A 23,584-nucleotide genomic window follows, 5' to 3' on the forward strand; every position below is an offset into this window, starting at 1 on the left:
TATAGTCAATAAGTTAAAATAAATAAAATTATTTTGACCCTTTAAATAAATGTATACATTCTGTTAAATATATATCTATATATATATATATATATATATATATATATATATGAAGGGTTAATCATTATTATACTATTTAAGATTGAATAATAAAGTCATTTTAATGTTAACAGTTCAGGAAACGCTTAATGTTTGTTAAATAATTATTAGTATTTAAAACTGATTACATATATGTATTTTTTATAAATGGTGATACATGTTAAAAATATTAATGGGGTGGGATTTTATAAATTAATTCTTTTATGAGTATTTTTTAAATTAAAAAAAATATTATAAATAATTATTTATTACATATTTAAGTTTATGTGCTGTAACATTCTATTCTACTAATTCTACATTTAAAATAAATATATGAAATTATTTTATGTTCATGTTTTATAATAACATTTTGAATATTTTTTAAGTGTAATAAACTTTATTACATTTCCTATACTTTACCATATGGAGATTTCCTCCATGGAAGCAGATACTTCTACCTATGTGTGAAAATTTACCGGATGAAACTTTACACTCATAAATCCAGTTCTTGAAGGCTCCAACCATGGTGGAGACATGTAGGTCTGCACCTAGAACTAATTTTACACTTGAACATGAATACCAAAAAAGCATAACATTACTCTTAGGTGCAGGAGGAGATTTACATGTGAACAAATCTACATATGTAAATTTACCTTTCTGAATCAAGCCTTATGTTTTAAACAATTAAAATCATAGTTAGAATCAGTTTGCACTAGTCAAACCACTCTTGCAGTGAGTTGAGTCGTTTTTTAAACTGAGGTCAAAGATACCCCAAACAGGCACAAATGACTGTGTATAAGTGTAAATGGATGGTTCTATTTTGAAATGTAATTTTCTTGTAAAGAAGCCTCTTTCCCTAAACCTACACACATTTTTAGGGGTTCTCATTCACGTGTTAGCTTGGAGACCGATTTACTCCTTCCCTGTACATAAACAAATCTCCATCCATTTCTGTGGTGGTTATGAATGAAGACATTTTTGTGAATGTCTACAAACTCTATGTATCTGAAAGTGCATAATAGTTCCTAGGCATTTCTAGCCTGGGACATCAACTCGGTATCGACGAGAGCAGGTTTATTGCAAAATGAAATTACACCAAACTAGGGCAAAATTACATGTGAGTAAACTGAGTTACAAGTGAAAAACCACCTTTGCAAATTGTAGAAGTAAATTTGCTGTCATAAAAAAATCATTTTGGATATATAACTTAACTTAATGCGTGCATACGGCATTGTGAACCTGACTGAGAATGCAACCGTTCCAATGCCATTGACTCCCACGGAAACTCAGCCTTTCCTCTAAATGAATATGTTATTTGATAGTTTACAGTGCTTAATTTCTCCTGGTGGTTCCAAGTGGTGATTAGCAGACCTTATTTTTGATGACTAGGACTTTTTTTCATCATGAGACTCTGTTCCAGTGTGAAAGAGAGAATGACATAACATGGAGTATGAAATGGAGAAAGCAGGAATGAAAAAAGAGCCTGCAAAAGAAAGATACACAACAAAGGAAGTGCTTGGTGATGGAAGATTAAGGCATGGGGTAGAATCGAAACTAGGAAGGTTTGGTATTTAACAGTCTAAGTATTCGGCATCGATGTCAGTGGGCTGCTAAGAGAAACTTTATCCTCCTGCACATGCTTTTTTATTTTTTTAAACAAAGTAAGCACTTGTGCCTTGGAAATTCCAGTATAGTTGGCTATCAAATTCAGGTAACAGTCAATGCATAACTTCAACGAATAACATCAGATTAATGGATTAGATAATCCATCCACCTGCAATTACCCCACCCTCCACACCTAGAGGCTAATTTAAGAATAGTGGCCCCTTAGCACCCCCCTAAAACCCCTGTACACTAAGATACAGCACACCACGGTGATAGTTAGGGAACTAGCATCAGAAATATTTACGCTTGTTTGGAGCATGACGATAATCCTGCAAAGCCTGTTGAGGCCCATTGTGAAAATGCTGAAAAAAATGACACAAGAAATCTCTTAGATTTCCTTGTGCCGTTTTTTCATCCCCCCCTACCAGGGGAATGCCCTCTTTGCATACATTATGCCTGGTGCAGAAATAATGTAGCTCAAAGGCTTACAAAGTAGCACAAAGCATGCATTGCGCCACTTTGTAAATTTGGCGCAGCGATTTTGACCTTACAAAAATGGCACTAGTAAGGTGCAAGGAGGCGCTACGGGCTCTTAAATCTGTCCCCCTAGTTTTCCACCAACCCTTTTAATTCCAAACCTCCTCACTCTCTGTGACACCTCTAGCACAGAGAAAACATCTCTATGCAATATCAACCATTTCCCTTCCAACATAGTAGAACAGTTAAGCCATCATCGCACATGCCCTTAATTGTGAAAACTGTTCTTTGGTGCTTTGAAGCAGCCATCGTGAGGCGTACGTGCCATAGAAGTAACAATAACGCACAGCAACTTCAGTGAGGCACGTTTACAGAGTGTGGGGCTCCAAATGCTACTCTGGCATAATGCGTGGTCCCTGAGCACAGCCACCAGAAGCTCTGCTGAGAGTGGTGAGTTTGATCCTCAAAGAAGGATCTGGCCGATCTGCAGAGGAATGTAAAATAACGAAAACAAGCATTTGCAATGCAATAGGTCTCATATTTGCTTGAGTTAGAGCTATTGGCATTGTAAATTCATAACTGGAATTTTCTTGCCACATAAATTGGTCAACCCTTCCAGTGGCCCTGCATATAACTAAAGCACTTCCATTTATTGTCTTCCTCTATCTGCAGCAAAAAATGAAAATGTTGCCAATTAGCAACCTAATTTAAATCTCCCATGCTAATTCCAATAGAATACTACTTTCACCACACCACCATCACAGTTGCTGGCTGGCTAACACAATTCAATTCCCCCAAAAAGACACACGATAGCCACAGAGGAGAAATAAATCAGAAGGGTCAGCTAAACATATCAAGAGTGTTCAAACAGTCATAGATATCAGAGAGTGTAATACAGATGTTAAATTGTCCTGAATTATGGTCACAATTGTAATAAGGAGAGATTATTAAAACATATACAATCATCATATAAACCTTTATTAGAAATAAATGCTTGGCATTTGACTGTAATGCTCAAAACAGCCCCTAGAGAGCACCATAACAAAAATATAATTTGCAAGAAACATAGTCATGTAACCATATTGTTAGCCCCTAGAGGGCATAACTCCATGAAAATAACAGGAGAAAATAATGTAGTGTAACCATATACTTAGGACCATATTTATACTTTTTTGCGCCGCATTTGTGTCACTTTTTGACGCGAAAGCAGCACAAACATACAAAATACAATTATATTTTGTAAGTTTGTGCCTCTTTTGCATCAAAAACTGGTGCAAAAAAAGTATAAATATGGCCCTTAGTCCCTAGAGAGGACTAGCAGGCTTACTGCAGTGATATTACAATCAAGGCCGTTAAAACAAAACTTCTCTGAGCTGTAGAACAAAACTTCTAGCCATGAGAAAGCTAAAAAGACACAGAATGGTGGGCCAGGTTATTATTTTGGGGTCCCCACTAACCTAGTGTAGGGACCCTGAGATGGTATAGACAGAAAGAGCATTTTGAAGGTTGTCCCATTGTCCTAGACTACCATAGGATGAGATATGAGCAGAAATGTTTTGTAAAAGTAATGCCCTAAAAAGCCTTATGGAGCGAGTTTTCATGTGAGAATATTATACTATGTTGACTACAATGCTCAGAACAGCCCCTAGAGGACACCACAATAAAAATACCAATTGGAAGAAATATGGTCTCATAATCATACAGTCAGTCCTTAGAGAGCATAACCACATGAACTAAAATGGAAAAACGTAATGCAATGTAACCATATATATAGCCCCTAGAAGTCATAGTGCATTCTACATGTGTAAGACTAGCAGGCCTAACGCAGTGATATTATAAACAAGGCTCAAAAAACATAACTTCTTCCAACTGAAAAACATAAGTTACAGCCATGACAGAACCTAAAAACATAATGCTTGATGGTAGGGGTTATTATTTTGGAGTCCCCACTAACATAGTGTGAGGACTCAGAGATGATGTAGACAGAAAGAACACATTGTGGTCAATGTTTTGAAGGTGGTTCCATTGTCCTAGGATCACCACAGAGTACGAGCAAAAATCTTTTGTAAAAGTAATGTCCTGCGAAGCATTATGGGGCAGGTTTCCATGCCATGAATATTTTAGTATGTTGATATGATTGTAATGTTTAGAACAGCCCAATGAAAATAGCATTTGTAAGAAACATCGTCTTGTAACTATAAAGCTAGGCCCTAGAGAGCATAACCACAAAAAGAAATGAACTGTAACCATATATTTAGCCCCTAGAAAACACAGAACATTACACATTTTCTGGGCTGGCAGAACTACTGCAACAATATCACAAACAATGACTCTAAAACATAAACATTTGAGCCCGAGAGCTCAAAAAGACATTGACTGATGGGAGGGGTTATTATTTTGGGTCCCCACTAACCTATTGTAGGGACGCAGAGATGAACTAGACAGAAAGAGTGTGTTGTGCTGAACATTTTGGTGGTGGTCCCTTTGTCATAGGGCTACGACAGGCTGAGTGATGAGTAAAAATGTTTTGCAAAAAAAATGCCTTGCAAAGCATTACCGGCGGTTTTGCCGAGTGCAGTGAATATTTACGTATCAGCTCTCCCACTGTACCGGGAGAGCTGCTTTCGCTTTTACCAATTTCAGGTGTTTTAAAGGGAGAGCCACAAGAAATGACTCTATTTAGGTAACTGTGAACAATGTAAAGAGCGCTCCAATACTGCTGATCAAGTTCACTCTGTTGTGCCTGTTCACACTGTGAGCACAATGCCTGCCATCCAGCACGTAGGGGAGAGACAAAAGAAAAAATAGTTAGCCCACACTGAAGTATATCGGCAATCGTGCAATAATCCATGTAACAGGCGCAGTCTGCAGAAAGTGATAAAACAGCCTCAAGGCGGGACAAATGTAAAGAAGTTACCAGTGACATCAAGTGATTTTAGAAAGGCAAGCCCAGGAACGAATGAAAGTGATGGGCATGAAATGGGTGTGGTTAAAAGCCCACAATACTTACAACAGGTCAAAAAGTGCTTGAGTGCTCGATCTAAAAATACTCTCCTTGAAGTTAAGAAAAACATTTGATTTCTGACCAGAGCCTGCTGAACCCCGTAAGGAGGCCAGAATATATGAATAGGAAATCAAGACACAACTTTCCCAAGATCCTCCCAAAGGGATTTTTTTCATAGTTTTTCAAGTAGAATTTCAGACTAGCTGGACTCTAATATAGTAGCACAGCCTCTGCGCGGGGGGAGGTGTTAGCGGCTGAACATGTTAACAGTCACTTACCAAAAGTCTTCATAACTGGCAAGCAAGATTTCCCAAATCCATGTGTGATGTGTTGCTCCATTCCAGTTTGGTTTTCTTTCTTGGTATTCTGAAACTTGTAGTCTTGTTTATTACATTATATAGCAGGACTATAAGTCCCAGAATTCAAGGGGAATAAAAACTGGACAGGAGCAGTACATCAAGGGTGGACCTGGGAAACTTGCCAGCTCGGCGTGAAGATGTGAGAGAAAAACCCAATAACAAGAGTTTGAAATGGAAGCCCCTCTGTGCTTAGCACTGCTGTCTGCAGACCTATTGTTCATAATTTTTTTAAATAGCTATTTAAATTAGCTTTAAATCTGCCCCAGAGAAACACTGATCTATCAACTCACTTTGTTGTGCAGGATCCTGGTCCCCTGTCATGGAGAACTACATGTTATGGTGCCAGTTGTCCAACATGCTTGTCATGCAGCATACTGTTGCGTAGTATTGTAGCATTGATGTAGCACTTTATACTTTTGCCCACAAATCACTCTAATTTGCATAAGGTTCCTGGCACCTTTTTGGAGTGAACGGTTTACAGGGGGTTTGGTGTAGTTTGGCCTAAGTGGGAGGTGTTGGGTGAAGTGCGTGAGATTTAAAGGCATGTTTCAAACATGGTGCTGCGATCATTGCTACACATAATCGTTAGGTGTTATCAATACTATGAGGGATAGCTGCAGCTGTGCATGCCAACCATTGTAGTAGCGGTCAGTTTTCACAGTGCATGTGCACAAGTCAGGATATGCCTGACAGACTTGGGTATGCCAGTGGCCAGTAAGCTATCGAGCACGTGGCAGTCTTTTTTCATCCTTGATTCCCCCACCCTACGTGCACACACCCACACACTCATATTTCCAAACCAGCATTTCTATGAAGCCCAGCCCTTAATATGCCAGGAACAAGCACTCCTAGGCAACTGAAACTCACACTCTGAATTGGGCACATCGGTAAGTTAACATCAAGCTCACGTGAGTTTTGGAACACAGGAGTCACATGTGAACTTTTTTTTCTGTTAGGCCACAAACTTGGCCAACAGCCAAAGCCTCCATATAGCTTAGGTTGCTTGTATGCGGAAGTTCAGTGCAATGCTGTTGGGAGCATTGCATTGCAGGCTCTGCTATGCCATAGATTAAATTGCCTGTATGCATAGTGTGAAAGTCAAGCCTGGGAATCGTAAGCATATTTGGCAGAGGGCCTACTCCAAGGGCAATGGCGCTACCCTTTGGAGGACGCAGGCTAGGCCAACTCCAACCATGTGCTTGTCTGATGGGCAGCTGGACTGCTGCCTCAGTGCTTTTCAAGGATGTCAAGGATGTGGGTATTCTAGTCACGCTCTCCCTCACTGCTAGTGGCGTATTCCCTTTTTTGTTTTAATCGATGCCAGATCATTAAAACTTAGAGTTGTGAGGGTGGACTATCACTCCAGAAGAGGCCTAATTTAAGCCACAAACAGTGCAGTAGGAATTGGGAGATTTGCGAGAAAATGGGATACCATCAGAATGTATATTACTGTACAAACAAAATAAAAATGATATTGTCGAATAAAGTCCAGGTTAGATATATTGAGCTTTAAAAACAGTTCACATTATCTGTGTTTATGGTGTTTTCTCTTTAAATATAACACATTAAAATGTTAACTTCCTTTCCAAGTCCTTGAGTACACATTATAGTTTATTGCTAAGATGTGTACAAGCTATCACAACTGCATTCCATGATTTATTTTCCGCACCACAAAAAGGGACTAACTAGGGTAAAGGTTCGAGGAAGTTCTCTAGAGAACCCTGTTTTATAATGAATTGTGTTAAATGTCACAACCTTCTTAACAATGTAAATCCAATGTGCTAAGCTTGACTGCTAACATGAAGTCATGGTTCCTGCTAAGATGATCCTTTTTTTCGCGAACTGACCAGGTCCGGTTCTAGAGGGTGGACCAAGCGGGCCTGGCCCACCCAAAGCAGTCCACCGACCCTCCCACGGTCCATTCAGAAGAGAAGTGTTTCCGTTTGTATTTCTTTTTTAATCTATGACGTATACCTGCAACCTGTCCTCTCTGCCTAACATCTCACTCACAGGAGAGATGAGAGGAAAGCATTTTGTTGGAAAAAAATTCAAGGCTTTCTTTAGGTGACCGGAAAGATGAGGCACTCTCAAAGTCAGAGAGGGGCCGATTTTTCTGTGTCATGACATTAATCTGTTTAACCAATTGAAAGGGCTGCCTCTTTTTTCTGAGAAAAATTTGAGCAACTCCTCCCCTTAAGGAGATTCTATAAGGGCACTGAACGGGTAACTGCATATAATGTACAAAATGTTCTGCATTGTTTTTCAATCAGATAATCCTTCTCTGTTTGGTATAAAGATCACTTAGCAATATTATAGACAACTGTAAATCACTTTTGAAGTGATTTGTTTGTGTGTTCCTTTTTAACTTTATGTCATGAAATAGAAAGAATACAGAGTTGTTTTTGATGAAATGGTGTCTGTAAAAGGTTGATAGGGATGGCACTGTCCTCCCTATCAACCTTAATATCAAAACTTAATCGTAGAGACAGATTTAGAGCTTGGTGAATTGATTACTCTAACACACATAGGACAGATATCCTGTCCGCCTAATTACAAGTGCATTGGAATATCACCCATTGTAGTTAGGCGGATGGAATATCCTTCACATTTGTGATGAAGGAACCTGCTCACCAAAAACTAAACCAGGCCCTCAGTTTGTCCCAGCCTTTGCCCTCTTACACAAAGCAGCACATTGTTATAAACCTACCTATTTCTAAGTGGATTTTCAAATCATTCTCTTCCTTAGCTTTTTCTAAAACCCTACCACTCCTTAATTGCTGTTATTGCCTCAAGTGTCTTTGAAAACTGATTCATCTACTCACACGGTTTGAAACCCGGCCTGGGCGATAGACTCAACATCATGTGATTTGGGGCAAATCAATTAACAACTCTCTGCCTAAGTGAGTGTAAAATGTATTTGTGTAATCCTCAATTCATGTACTCAATCATTGTAAGAAACTGCATCTCTTGTCAGCGTGATCCCTTAAAGTCACTAAATTAACCTGAGCTCAACCACTGGTAGCTATGACTCAGAGCAGACAGCCTTAAATTAGGGTAAAATTAAGTGTAAAACACATATTCAGTTCCAAAACAGGTTTAATGTCACAACAACAAGCAATAAAAACCCCAAACCAAATTATAAAGATAAAGTAGATTTTAATAAATAAAATGACACCAGAACAACAAAAATCAAATAAGGGGTCCCATACAAGTGACTTCTTAAAGCTTTAGGGCAAAAAATAAACCAAAATCGCAAAACTCCACTGGTATTTAATAGTTGTGGTAGACTGGCACCTAGGCTCAATTTCAGGCTGACCGTGATTGAGTGTGGGTCAGGCACAACAAAAAGTCTCATCTTGGAAATACATTTAGTCTCAGGACTTAGGGCTAGTTTATTTCCTGGTGGACAGCCCATTGTTACACTTGGGTGACAGAGTAAATTACTCTGTCGCCCTGGTTGAGGGGCCGCCCGCCAGATATATAAGTGACTGCCAAGCTGATGATCAAATAAAAAGCATTGTCAGGAACCACCATCAAGGCAGTTCCTATCAGTGCATTTTGCTGTTTGGTGCAGGTCTCCGTCAGCAGGATGTAGCATTGCACCAAACCGTTTTCTTTTTGTTTATTTAAAAAAAACTGGATTTGTTTGTAAAAAGAAGAAAGAAAATCTACACAGCTATCACTGGGAATCTTTGTTGGTAGGGAGCCTGTGAACCCTAACTTCAGGCTGCTATTGCATGGTTATGTTATGCCTATTTGTATAGTAGACACATCACCCAGGAAGGTGCCCCAGAACTCTAGAACGGGGTGCATACCTATCTGGGGCCTATTGGAATAGGCAGGTCTTAAATTTATTACAGAACTCTAGAATGGAGATGGCAGATCTGATGTGTAGTGAGATCGTTTCAGGCTTTGGGGGCGAGGTAGGAAAAGGCACAACCCCTTGCTCTGGCTTGGCAGATATGTCAGACGTGCGCAGGGACAGGGTTATTGGAGTAGAGGTGTCTGGCCAGTGTGTGAAACTGGATGCAGCTGTTGAGGTATGTTGAGCCTTGGTTGAGCAGTGGTTTGTAGATGTGTGTAAGGAGTTTGAAGAGGGCATGTATGTGGACTAGTAGCCAACAGAAGTCCTGGAGGTGTTTGGATATGTGGATACAGTGTGGTAGTTTGAGTGTGAGTCTTACGGCTGCATTCTTTGTTACTTGGAGACTATGACTTGGATAATTATGGTGAGTTGGAAAGTGATGCCTATATAGAGGGCTTTACTGTCGTCCAGTCTGCTGGTGATGAGAGCTTGAGTGACAGATCTTTGCGTGTCCAGCTGGAGCCATTTAAGACTTTCTTGAGTAGCTATAGGATGTGGAAGCAGGTGGAAGCAACCATGTTAAGTTGGTTGGTCATTGAGGTTTTGTTGTCAACACAAAGCCTAGATTCCTGCGTGAGTTGGACAGGCATAAAGCCTGTCTTAGCTCTGTGGGCCACCAGGCAGAAGAACGGAAAGAGGTATCTTTTAAAAAGATGACCACTTCTGCTTTATCACTGCTGAGTTGTAAGCAGTTGATTTTCATCCATTCCACAATCACAGACTTGCAGGTGATGAAGTTTTCTTGGGTGTCCCATGTGTCTTCTTATGGGAAGAGGATGAGCTGGGTGTTGTCAGTGTAGGAACTGATGCTGAGTCCTTGTGCACGAATATTGTTGATGAGCGGGGTCATGTGGATAGTGAGGAGTCTTGGCTCATTGAGGACCTTTGAGGGACACCCCAGAACACGTTGCAGGGGACGGACAAATATAAAGCTAAGCTGACTGCCTAAGTGCATCCTGAGAAGTATGAGTTTATCTACTGAAGTGCTAGGATACTGATTCCTGCCTTGTGGAGGCACTGGATAAGGGTAAGGATGGGGTGGGTAATGGTGAGATGGCATTGAATGCACCCGAAAGGTCAAGTAGGATAGGTGCCACTATGTCCCCTGTTGTTCTGTCAAGATCAGTGTGAAATACTTTAAGCTGTTCCAAGAGCTTGCGGGATACAATCCCTTTTCATAGACAGTTCAGGACAGTAGATACAGCAATAATTTACAATTGCATTATATGGTTGCCTCGAAGCTATCAGTGCAGGTACCTTGGTGTCTGTCAATGTCATTGTTCTTCATGAAATATTATTTGGACACTGTACATTTAATTATTTGTGGGCATCTCCTACTAGGTGTTGTCGACAGAAGCAGAGGAAAAGGGGGCAGCATGCAAGCAGTATATTATTGGATGATTATTTGTTCATCTGTGAGCCCAAGCAGGATCAGTGCAACAGCCTATTAGAAGCATCCATTGAACTGGCAGCCTCTCGGGGGATCCCACTGGCAACGAATAAAATAGTAGGACCCAAAATACAGCTGGTCTTTTTAAAGACTGAGATGGATTCTGTAGAGGGCACTTTCACAGTACCACAGTATAAAGCAGAAGCTCTCAGTGACAAAAGACAGGGGATGCTAAAGAAAGACAAGGCAATCTTGGATGAGATACAGGCACTTCTAGGAAGATGAACTTTGCAACTAAGGTGATGGTGGAGGGAAGTGTCTCTACGAGGAGATTAGGGTAGCTAACTTCTAGTTTGAGAAAGAAGCTCCAACTTATGAGGCTGACATCAGGGGTGAAGTAAGACCTAAAGACAAAGCAGTCATTCATGGTGCAGTTTGATGACATACTTCCTTGGAAAGAGAACTGGCTGATGGCGAAGAAAATTGTGAAGCTCGAACCGGGATGTGACCCAACAAGTTCACACTAGGAGAGATCAGCCATGATAGGCTAGAGACACATAAAGGACCCAAGACGGAATTAGAGGCTCCCTGTAGACTTTGACAGGGTGGTCCCCATGCTGAGCTGAGTGGAGTGGGTTGCTGCAGGCTGGTTTGAAGCAGCTTTATTTAAGTTAGCACTAACACTGGCATTGTGTTGATTCATTTAGTGTGAGTGAGTTGGTGGCACCTGCGTAGGGAGATGCTGGTGAGGTATGATTGAGTGTGAATGATATACATCTAGGGGTATCAGCCATGCTAGTGGTAATAAGGCAGTCCACGACATAGTCCAGACCGGAAAATGGGATGGAGCTAGATAAGTGTGCTTGGCTGATCCTAGTTGCTGCCCAGCACACCTCCTAAAAATTCACCTGAAGGCACAGCCGCCAGGTGGGCGACCATTTTTCCATGCGGATAGGCCCTTCTGAGTAAATTTCAGTTCACAGCTGTGCGGCAGAAGGCACTGACCTAGGCAGGATTCTCAGCTACTGAATTTGGTACACTCTCCTCCTGCATAGGAGTACTGACCACGGCAGTGCAGCAGAGCTTACAAGAGGTTGGGATTATGGTCCTGTGTAGATGGCAACCTAAGCCTTATAAGGCCCACATAACACTGCACTTACAATCAAGCAATGCCTGCCCACCCCACATCCCCCACAATATTTGGACCCTTGTTATATGACTGTGTTTTGACAGAAGCCAGGGATGAAAGACCAAAGAGTGTCTGGCAGATCAGCTAGTCTTACTGTCCAGAGTGCAAAACCCGGGTGACTCCAAAGTGCCCGGCAGAAATAACAGGCTGCACAATATAACCATAGATTGGCTTGGCTTACCGAACATAAGGTAAGCGGAACCGTCCAAATTATAAAGAGGAAGCTGTCAAGGACAGAGGCTTCCGAGCAGCTGTGGTACCTTTAGGGGACAACGATTTAGCAGCACTACGGAGGAAAGAACTGCTCAGTTTGATTAGGCGAGACTTGATGCAGGTGTCTCGGCTGTTGGACATTAATGTTACAATTTGGTCAGAGGTAATATTGAGGCGGAGGTGGACAGGTGCTCAGTCTATCGATGCTGTTGGTAGGCCAGGGCAGAAACTGAACACAGCTGTTAGCAAATATTGTAAGGTTATGGGTCTTGACTTCATCGGCCACAGGTTAATCAATTTAATGATGCTTGAGTACTAATTAGAAGATGGAATTCAATTATCTGACAAAGGACAGAGGGTGTTTTGGGAAAGCATATTAGATGCACTACACTTGGTAGGTTGTTTGTATTTATAAATAGGTACATGGGGATACTGCCTGGGGGTATAAGCCATATGGACAGTGTGGCAAGTGAGATTCACTAACAGGAGCTGGAACAAAGGGTCACACCCATCACAGAAGGGGTGACGGGCATATACTGTTTGCCTTTGCTTGCCTGATGGCAGGGCCAGCTGGTTTTAAGTGGGGATCCCAGACAGGGAACATGGGACTCACAGCCCAGGCCCCCCAGTTGGCCAGCTTTAATCAGATGAACAAGGTAGCAAGTTGAGGCTACCCCATAAGGGGGCTGGGACTCCCACCACATGGAATACAGTGGTCAAGACAGCATATTGTGAAAGTCATCAATGATTAAATCTTCACAATGCTTGTTGTGAATGGTATAGATTGATGGTATAGCTTAAAGCCCTGTGAGTGGCCTTGTATCAACTGGTAATAAATTGTGCAAGGGCGTAGCTTCCATTGGTGCAGGAGATGCAGTGGCAAGCCTTCACTCCCAACAGTATACATGTGCTAGAGGTGGGTGAGACACTGAAGGCTCAAGCCAGCCTCAGTCCTGAAGCCTAGCTCTGACTCAGTTCGAGGTCCTGTTGGACGCTCCAGCCCCATAACGAGCCGAACTTGCAATTGGCTCCTGTCTGCCACCCTACCTCTACCTAGAATGTGGAATTACAGCTACTACTGCGGACTTTGGAAACGGAGAATCGGGTTTGAGTCTTCACAGTCAACTCAACATCCTGTGATTCTGGGCAAATAACTTAGGGGCATATTTATAATGCCCTAGCGCCACCTTGCGCCACATTAATGGCATTATTTTTTCATTAATGTGGCCCACCAAGGCAGAAATCCCAGCGCTGTATTTACAGGGGAGCACAATGCATGCGTTGCGCCACCCTGTAACCCTTTGCGCTACATTATGCCTGAGCCAGGCATAATGTATGCAAAGGAGGCCGTTCCCCCATTGGGGGGGGCCGAAAAAATGGCGTAAGAAAATTTCTGAGATTTCCTTGTGTCATTTGTTATGGCACTTTTAAAGCCTGCTCAAGAGCAGGCGTTAAAAGGGGGCTTCCAGTCTTTAGAATCGGGCCCTGTGTACTCTGCAGGAGTAGAGCCAGTATTTTGGAGCTACTCCTGCAGAGTACATCAATAGCGTCATGAGAAATGACGCTTTCGCCCCTACCCTGTGCCATGGTGCGCCGTATTTCAAATACGGTGCACACATGGTGGGGGTAGGGGGGTGCTGAGGGGTGCAGGGAAAGTGGGCCTGCACTCTGTGCAGGGCCACTTTCCATAAACCTGCCCCTAAACCTCCCTGTGACTTTAAAAATGAATGTGATCTGGTTTAATGCAACTAACACGTAAAGCACTCAAGTACTTTTGGGTCGAGCTCACGCTATATTATAATCTTCAGGAAAAACGCACAAAGAGGTCAAAACAAAGCATTTAAATGAAAAAAAAATACACAGAGATATGCATTTAGTGACTGATTTCTAAAACTTGAAACCAGAATACCTGGATAAATCGCTGCTTACCGCATAAATTGTGTTGTCCAGGGCACATTTTTTATTTCACCAAAACTCCTTTATCTTCATTATTTCTTAATAAAGCACATTGAAACATGTGAATTCAGAATACCAGTTACACCAGCGGTTCCCAACATGTAGTCCACTCCCCCCCAGGAGTCCATGACACATTCCCAGGGGGCCCGCAGTCCTGGGCTAGCAGAAAGGCACTTCTACAGCTGGGGCCTCTGACAGAAACAAGTGTGTGTTTTTATATTTATTACTTCCTTTGTGCAGCAGATTTAAAAGCACTGCAAAGTTCCTTGTACATCCAGCAGCTTTTAGGTAAATCTTTGGCCCAAATTCTGACTAGCTTTGCGCTGAATTAGCTTCATTTTTTTACGCTAATTCAGTGCAAATCTAACTCCATATTTATATTTATACTTTTGCGCTACACCCCTCTAGCACCAAAGTTATAGAGTTAAATTCATTTTTTGCTAGCGGGAAACTACCTTGCGTCAATGAGGTACAAGGTAGGCATTTCTGGGCAAAAAATGACTCTAAGGCCCAGGCACCTTATTTATCCTCTCGTACAAAAATGGTGCACGGGAGGGAGGCGGGCCTAAATACTGGCACCTAAGCTTGCTTAGCGCCATTATTTACTGCCTGGGTCAGGGCAGACGTTAGGGGACCAGTGGGCCCATTTCATTGGTGGAACACCATAGAATAAGTCCACAGGTGCCCTCCCCAGGCCCCAGGGACACCCCACCCACACCAGAGGGACAGCGGAGGATGAGGGACTCCATCCAAGGTAAGGATGGGTAAGTAGAGGTAAGTATTTTGCATTTTTTTGTATATGCCATTGGGGGCCCTGAAATGGGCCCCCATAACACTGGGTGCAATGACCATGCCCAGGGGACCTTTGGCCCCTGTGTTGGCCATTGGGGTGGTGACCATCACTCCTCTATTTTATTAGACAGGAGTCATGTGGTATGGTAGGTTTTGCTTCAAGTAATGACGCTGAGCTGGTTAGAGTCATTGTTTTTTACTCTAACCAACTTAATATCACTTTTGGGGCAATCCCCCTTCTCCCATACCGCCACCCCCACCCGACTAACGTCATTTTCCTTGATGTTGACCCACTCTTTGAGCCGGATTGCGCCATTCCATAAATAAGACGCCCAGCTGGTGTCTTGGAATGGTGCTAGCCGGAGGCAAACTTTTTCACGCAAAACTGCATTACCGCAGTTTTGCTTGAAAAAGTATAAATATGGGCCTAAAAGTGTCAAGATAACTCTGGTGATTAATGTACCTGCTCGAGAGAGATGGGAGTTTTGTCTAGTGGCAGTTTTGACTCATCTAAGGTGGCACAGATGGTTAATATGCCTGCTACAAACAATGTGCAACATGCAAAGAACAGTATTTCATGTGCATAGCACAGTGGGTTATTGCTTTTGTCACAGAAATTTTTTGTTGTTGTGAAGTTCATAAATTACAATCATAATCTTGCACAGTGAGCTTTGAACTGCCACCAAAGATCTGCATGCAAAATGCAAGGTACAGATTAGAAAGGTATGTTTTTTCTGAGTCTTTCATATTCCTCATGCTGCTAAAAAACGTTTGCTTGTGTAGAAATACATTCTTATTAAAGTCAACATTAGCCACTGTGCTATGTTCTGAATCCTGAGTTTGTGCTTCTCCAGACCAAGCACTCTTAGAAAATGCCTACCAGTGTGGATGACATGTGAATCCTACACCTTGTAGTCCCCTGTAAAGTGCTCGACACCCTACACTGGTATGAGAGGAGCTATAAAACAAATGAATTACATGTGACAGAGAGGCTATGGAGAGATGAGAGGCCTTTATGGTTTTACCTCCTCACCACACAACCACATATGTATGTGAAAAAGCTTTCTCAGATCTTATGTACCTAAAAAGTAAAAACAAAAATCGCTAGGAAAATGTAGAATCTGACCTAAAGATTCAGCTTTCCTAAATAAAACCAAACATTGAAAAGTTAGTCTCCAAGATGCAGCACCAACCTTCCCATTAAAATGTTTTGATTTTTTTATATTTTTTTCAATATAAGATATTTAAATCTTTAGTAATTCAAGTATTTGGTGTGGACATGTGTGTTTTTTGTGGATTACTGTTTTAATGTTTGAAATTTAAATTGTTCAAATTACTTGGGGGTCTCCTGCTTCCAGTAGTGATTCTGTGGGGGGGGGGCCTCAGTAGTCAAAAGGTTGGAAACCACTGAGGTACACAAAACCTACTTAGTTTGACTTAATAGACTGTAATGTTGTTCCATCAAGAGTTTGCATGATGTGTCTTGACACCTAGGGCCAGATGTACAAAGCTTTTTTCTTGTTGCAAACGGCCCAATTTGCAGAATCAGGCTGCTTGCGACAAGAAAAAAACATTTTGTGATGCACAGACCCAATTTTGTGATTCAATAATCTATTTACGGAATCGCAAAAAGGGGTTGCGAGTCGCAATTAGGAAGGGGTTTTCCCTTCCTAATTGCGAGTCGCAGTGCGATGTATGGTTGTTTTGTGACAGTGACTACGGTCACAAAACAATCGCAGTTGGCACCAGTTTCAAATTGGTGCTAACCCATTCGCAAACGGGAAGGGGTCCATCTGGGACCCCTTTCCCTTTTTGAATGGATGCAAAAATATTTTTTCAGGACAGGCAGTGCTCCCACGGACTACTGCCTGCTCTGAAAAAAACAAAAAGAAAACTTTTAATTTTTTTTTTTATATGCATTCCGTTTTCCTTTAAGGAAAACGAGATGCATTTGAAAATAAAACACTGTTTCATTTAAAAGCAGTTACAGACATGGTGGTCTGCTGTCCCCAACAGGCCACCATCCCTGTGAGGGCAGCCATTCCCAATGGGTTCGAAAATTGCGACCTACCTCGTGAATATTTATGAGGTAGGTCATTTGCGACCCCATTGGGAATTGCAAACAGTGTCATTGACACTTTTGTACATCAGGTTTTGTGACTCGCAAATTGCGAGTCGCTAAGACTCTCAATTTGTGAGTCGCAAAACCTGATATTTGTACGTGGCCCTTAGTTCTCTAATGGATCATGCTTAAAAACTATCACGCAGTGCAGTGCCATAATGTAACGACGACATATGAAAACACTTTTGTACATTTTGAAGAGACATTGTCATATTTGACGTAATGTGTTCTATATGATTTACAATGCAAAAAATGTTTAGTGCTCAGGCCATGAACTGACATTAAGAACTGAGGGCCAGATGTAGGTAGCTGTTTGCATGTTGCAAACTGCAAAAAACGCAGTTTGCGCCATGCAAACAGCCTAACGCGATGCTCATCCTCAAATTGCGAGTCTGTACCGACTCGCAATTTGAGGATGCGACTCGCAAATAGGAAGGGGTGTCCCCTTCCTATTTGCGACCGCATCGCCATGCTGAGTTACTTTGTGACCGCCAGTTACCACCCACTTAAAGTGGGTGGTAACTCATTCGCAAAAGGGAAGGGGACCCCATGGGACCTCTTCCCCTTTGTGAATGCCTAAAAAAATGTTTTTTCAGAGCAGGCAGTGGTCCTATGGACCACTGCCTACTCTGAAAAAAACGAAACCAAATGGTTTTGGAAGTTTTTCTTTTTGCAACTCGTTTTCCTTTAAGGAAAACGGGCTGCAAAAAGAAAAAAAAACTGCTTTATTAAAAAAGCAGTCACAGACATGGAGGTCTGCTGTCTCCAGCAGGCCACCATCCCTGTGAGTGCATGGACTCGCTATGGGGTCGCCAACTGCGACCCACCTCATTAATATTCATGAGGTGGGTCTTTGCGACCCCATGAGTCGCAGAAGGTGTCTGAGACACCTTTCTGCATACAATTTTGCGAGTTGCAATTTGCGAGTCGGTCAGACTCGCAAATAGCAAGTCGCAAAATTTTACTTACCTACATCTGGCCCTGAGATACCTGGCTCGGCTCTCCTTGTTAATTTGTAAGCTCTCCCACCTTTATTTTGCCCCAGTTTTGTGTTTAAAGAGTGACGATGGCCCGAAAGTTCGAGTTACTGCCCAAGGCGTGCTCTGTTACTCACTATCCCCGCGTCACCTTCTCCACGGACAGGTTTGGGCAGTGATGCAAGTCCCCTTTCCCTCTTAGCAAAAGGAGCACTTGAGGTGAGAGGGGAAAAACTAACCTTGCAAGGCGAAGCTCGATGAGAAGTTAAAGGAAGCTGCCTGATCGGACCATACCGCTGGTTAATGCCAGCAAAGGAACAAAAAAACAAGTGACAGAACAGGACTGACTGAACTGTGTGACTGTGCCCTCGCCAGGTCCTGCTCTCGACGCGCGGACGTCGAGGGCGGCCGCAGGAGGCGGGCATGGCGCAGTGCCACCCCGTTGACAGGAGAGGGCGGCCGGGAGCTGCCTGGGCACCTCCCACCGCGAGCCCCGCTGAGCTGGGAGCGGGCGGCCCTGGCACAGAGCTCCTCTCATGCATCATCTCAGGACTCGAGCATTTTACCGCGAGTGACGACGGAGAACTTGGCAAAAACACGAGAGAGGGGAAGAGTCCGAGCTACGGAGGGGACAGTACTGGCTTTTAGAGCAGACCAGGCGCAGAGGGGACCCGGGCATCTCGTGGTAGGGGAGAGGAGTTGCCGTGCCAGTTCTGCCAGCGCTGGGAGCCCTCTCAGGGCACATCCTCCTGTGGGCTTGGAAGAAGCCTGGTGGCTGCAGGGGTGGACCCCTGCGACCTCTGCCCCCTCTATTATTTCTTCATGGGTTGCAACTGTTTCTGTGGGTCCTTTTATTGCACGACTGACTACCGGAGTCCGTGGAAGGATACCGTGTCTCCCTCGTGTGTTCACTTCATGGTAGTGAGTTGCTGCTGTAGCTGGGTCCCTTTGAACTTCTGACGGTGCACGGCGGGGACGCCTGCCCCTTCGTTGGTTGGTTGACAGGCGGCTGCTGTTCTTCCACCCTTCAACGGAGCTCGAGCCCGGCTGCAGTAGGGCTCGAGCGGCCGGTGCGCGGGATGCCAGTGCTGGACCGCTTCCTGTCATCGGCCGAGCTGGGACGGAGGTGGGGGGCGGAGGAGCCGCCGCTTTGCCCAGCGGGCAGCCTGGCCGCCTGGTCCTGGGAGCTGCCGGAGATCGTCCGGGTGGTGCGGCTCCTGTGGAAGTCCAAGGGTGCGCTGCAGGGGACGAGGCCGAGGGAGCAGCTGGAGCCGGAACCCGCCCCAGGAGACGGACCAGGTAAATGTGGCGTGCGCAGAGGGGCACACGTAGCGTCACGTACCTTTACGAGCACCATGGGGGACGAGTGGGAGTCTAGAATCGTACAGTACACCGTGCCCTTTAACTTCCATTTTCGGAGCCCTACATTATCTCAGCATATTGGGATCTGACATTTCACTTAAGGCAGCCTATTCTGTCCATGCATCTGCAGCGAGAGGTCTCTTTTACTGAGGAAAGCAACACTTGGCCGGTTGAATGCATCAGTTAATGCTAGCAATTGGTGCAGACATGAAACCGTAGGTCGCTGTGTGGTAGGACGCTTGCATCCACTTTTTTCACTATCTACCAGCTCTGCTTTTTTTTTTTAATTGAAGGTGAGCGGTTCTTCTTAGCCTTTCAGCACCTTTAGCTGTTCTCAGTGAGCCAAGATTTTTACCTGTAAACACGTCTTTTGAACCCTTTCACTGCCTCGGGGGTTGATAAAATAGCATGTGCTTCACTTGTATAAACACCCGACGTTGGCACATCCGTGTCAGCCTCCACACTGATATTACCCTCTCAGCAGCCCCTCCCTTTCAAAGCTGCTTCTCTGGGCGCCAGGCCTTGCACACCTATCCCACGCGCTCATACTGTGAAACAGAGGAGGCTAGATAACTCGATATTCTGGTTTATTTTACTTGAAGAAGAGCAGTCAGCGAAATCACAGGCAGCTGGCTGCAGAGTGTTTCTTTGAGTGCACTGTCTGCACCGGTGTATGCCAAATGTAAGGCATTCCCAGGGCCACTGGAATTATGCCACCGTGGAAGTGTGAGAGAATTGTCTGGCAAGAAAAGTTAAATTAAGATGCAAAATGTGGGACATGCAGTGGCAGCATTTGTTTGCTATTTTAAATCACATTAATAATGTCAAGGCAAACTTTGCACCACACTATCGTACTAGTTTAACAGCCAAATACAGCAGTCAGCAACTGAAATGCGACAAACTTTGAAAATGGTTTGTCGTAGTGGGGCACCGTGAGTGGTGCTTTCATTTTAGTAACTTTCTATCCGTTTGACCTAAAAACATAGGGGCTTATTAACAAACCCCTGGCACAACCGCTGCGTCACTTTTTCCCATATAAAAAGTGACGCACCGGCGGCGCAAGGGGCTTGTAAATGAGCCCCATAGTGTTTTGCGTTAAAGATGGTGGAACGTGTGGGGAGTGTGTTAAATATATAATTATGCGGAAATCGCCGCAGAAACACATAATTTCTGTGGCCCTTAACACTGGGGTGACTGCTAAAGAAGACCATTATTGTTAGTGTGAGAGGCCACAGATATTAGATTTTTCCCACTGGATTGAGTTAATGTTACTATGTTTTTATTTTCACCATGGTATGTGGGTTCCTTAGAAGAAGCTAAAATACCACACATGAACTACACCATTTGTATTGCATGCACACCCCTCAAAAATGAGTTGCACACAGGGACATATGCAGCACAAGCTGCCATTGCGCCTGTCGTTGACCTTGAGAGGATGAAAGACAGCCTCATCCATGACTCGGATCTGGACGGGCCTTCACATCAGCGCAATACCGTACTGGCGTTTCACAGGAGTAGGCCGCACTGTCTCAGCAGAAGGCAGGCTGAAGGGGCCGCACTCTCACAAGCTGGCGAGCAGATCCCAAAATGTGAGGGTGTGCGAACATTAGCGAAGGCCCGGGGGATTCCCATTGGTCAGGCGGCAGAACTAAAAAATAAAACTGCAAAAAGAGTTTCTGAAGGTTAAAACCAACATGGAGCCCATTTACACATGCGAATTTGACGGATAGATGCGACACCAGCTAATCAATGCTCTTTTTTTCTGCAGAAGTTATGCGTTTTTTAGATTATAGCACTTGTGGTGCAATGTTTATTTGTTGTAATGTTGTCTACTTCAAGGAGGAATTAATAAGTGAACGTGGTAAGAGGACAACAAAAATGAAGGTCCACCGTTTTAGTAGAAGGGGAGGACGCGATGCCTGTCACCTGATACTAGGATGGCGATTCCAAAATGTGTACCCACTCCCTCCCATCAAATTCCCTTGAACGAAGAAGGCGTGTCTTGGCTAAGTATGGCTTTCATTAGTGGGATAATAGCAGACTAAGGAACGGCGCTAGCTCAGCGGGTCAACGCGTCTGATACAGAGATGCGTGTGCGCAACCATCAGCTCATGGGTTTTGACTTGTGTCCTTTTCAGCCTCCCATCTCTCCACGGGTGATAAAATGAGTCCCAAAGTGTAAAGGTAAATCCTGACGTTGCGGGCTACAAAACAATCACTGTATACAAATGAATATAATTTGTGGTCACTAGTATGATGTAGCAACCTCGAATTTAGGAAGTACTTTTCGCTGGTCCTTTATTATTTAAATATATGTTGCGATAGTGTCACATGTCATGCGCCATGAAACAGACAAAGTTCATGCTTACACTGGACTTGTATTTGCCAGTACATATTACTGTGTTATAGACTGCAGAGCTCCTTTTTTATAGTGTTTATGTTAGCACTTGCGCCGCTGTATTGTAGCGTTAATATAGCGCTTCACACCCTCGAGCAGGGACATAGAGCGCATTTGCCAGTGTCACCACAGTCCTTGCTTTAATGAACTATGCAAATACCATTGCTTGATATTCCGAAGCCCCCCCAAAAAAACGCTGAAGTATAAACCGCAGGCCAAAACATGAAAAAGGCCTAGCTTCCCTTTTGTAGTCCCACCAATACCACGACAGAAAAAAACTTACTGTCGATAGCACTCACACATGAAAAAGCGCACCCTCTACGAAGAGCCTTCCTGATAAATGAAATTTCTGCTGCAAGTGATATGTACCATGTAGCATTTTGTAGGGTGTTGGCCTGGGGCGGTTTTGTGAGCAGGCCTGGGAGTAAACCAGAAGAACGTTTCATGATTTCACCACTTATGCAAATATGAAATTACTCAAAGGGTTCACTGAGTATTTTTTTTATATATTGGAAGATGGGGGACCTTTCAAAACCCTTGAGGCACCATTGAGTCTATAATCAGTCTTTACAATTCAGAGGGACTATTACTGTGTGTGCCCGGATGGCGCTGCGTTTTAGCGAGTAAATAAAGGGTCCAAAGGTGAAATCAGGCACATTTAGCACATGGTATGTGCGCTTTTCTCCAGCATTAAATTTGCAAATTAAAGGGAAAGTATAGAAGCCCAATTTGTTTTCTTAGGAGACCCCCCGCCCGCCCCTCGGCCGTTCAGCCGATTGCTGGAGGCACCGAATACCAGGGGTGCCTTGTCGAGGCTTCGTGCCTCTTTTTAACACCCGCCTGTAGTTCCTGTCTCTTCACCCTACTCTTGCAGGTTTCTTTTCATTCCTGCTTTTTCCCTTTGCCACTGTTTTGTTTCAGACCCATCCCCCCACCCCTTCCCTATCCCCGCATGACTTTGACTTTCTTTCCTTGTGCCTTACTCCGATGAGCCCTGGTCCCCCAGAAATGATTGTGGCCCGCCACCTGCAGTCACACATCTAGCACCGCTCTAGCCATGTTCAGCTATCCGCTTTACAGTAGCTTCTGTTTTCAAGGTGGTAATAAAATAAAGCGCTAGATTAGAGCGAGTAAGTGCTGCGTGCGCGTAACTTTAAGTCGCTGATGGTTTAGAAAGTGATATAATTAACATTTGTGCCCGTTTTTGCAATCTCTCCAACGTTGAAGAAATTTCGACTTCCTGTGTGGTTAAGAATTTTAAATAAGCGGTGGATATCTGCATGAACGCGAAGGTTTTTAATATCTCTAGCTACCAGCTCAGCACACAGGCTCCTACTGTGGAAGTTTCCAAACTACGGTGCGGGCCTTTTCTACTTCCTTGTCGTCTTGCACGTGGTTTTTAAAAACTGTTTAAAACGGGTGTTATTTCTTCTTTTTTAACCTTTTTTGATCGTGTGCTTTTGTTGTTTGTGTTCGTCACTGTTGTAAGTAACGCGCACAAACCGTTACATGTCGACGTTAAGCTTGTGAAAGGGTGAGATAAGGCAATCTTTAAAAAGCACACCCTGCAGTGTGTTGACATCATCACTTTTGTCTACGTGCTTGCGTCAGTTGAAAAGTTGCTCTTTTCCCTGTGGGAGGCTGGGACGGGAAATGTGTGTGGGGCGTGCAGCAGAAGTCTGCCTACGTAGACAGACCGCTTGTAAATAGAAACACTACTGTATCCGCCGCAAACCCAATAAAAATGTCCCAGGGCCCATGTTTTTATATTTTTTAGCTATGCCCATTTATATTTAT

At 43.6% G+C, this 23,584-nt stretch overlaps 1 protein-coding gene across 2 annotated transcripts in view; it reads left to right on the forward strand.

Annotated features, from left to right (window-relative positions):
- The window catches only part of PDE7B (phosphodiesterase 7B), an 891,171-nt gene that overhangs the window by 563,369 nt on the left and 304,218 nt on the right, over nucleotides 1-23,584 (forward strand). The window contains exon 1 of one of the 2 annotated variants that reach the window (XM_069235206.1): nucleotides 18,514-19,326. The exons of the other annotated variant lie outside the window; for it this stretch is intronic. Coding sequence (XP_069091307.1) covers nucleotides 19,107-19,326 — 220 coding nt within the window. The 5' untranslated portion in view covers nucleotides 18,514-19,106. Of the gene's footprint in view, nucleotides 1-18,513; nucleotides 19,327-23,584 lie in introns of those variants that run through there. 2 annotated transcript variants of the gene reach the window in all.

The sequence above is a fragment of the Pleurodeles waltl genome, chromosome 5 (genome assembly GCF_031143425.1).
Source record: "Pleurodeles waltl isolate 20211129_DDA chromosome 5, aPleWal1.hap1.20221129, whole genome shotgun sequence".
Taxonomy (NCBI): Eukaryota; Metazoa; Chordata; class Amphibia; order Caudata; family Salamandridae; genus Pleurodeles; species Pleurodeles waltl.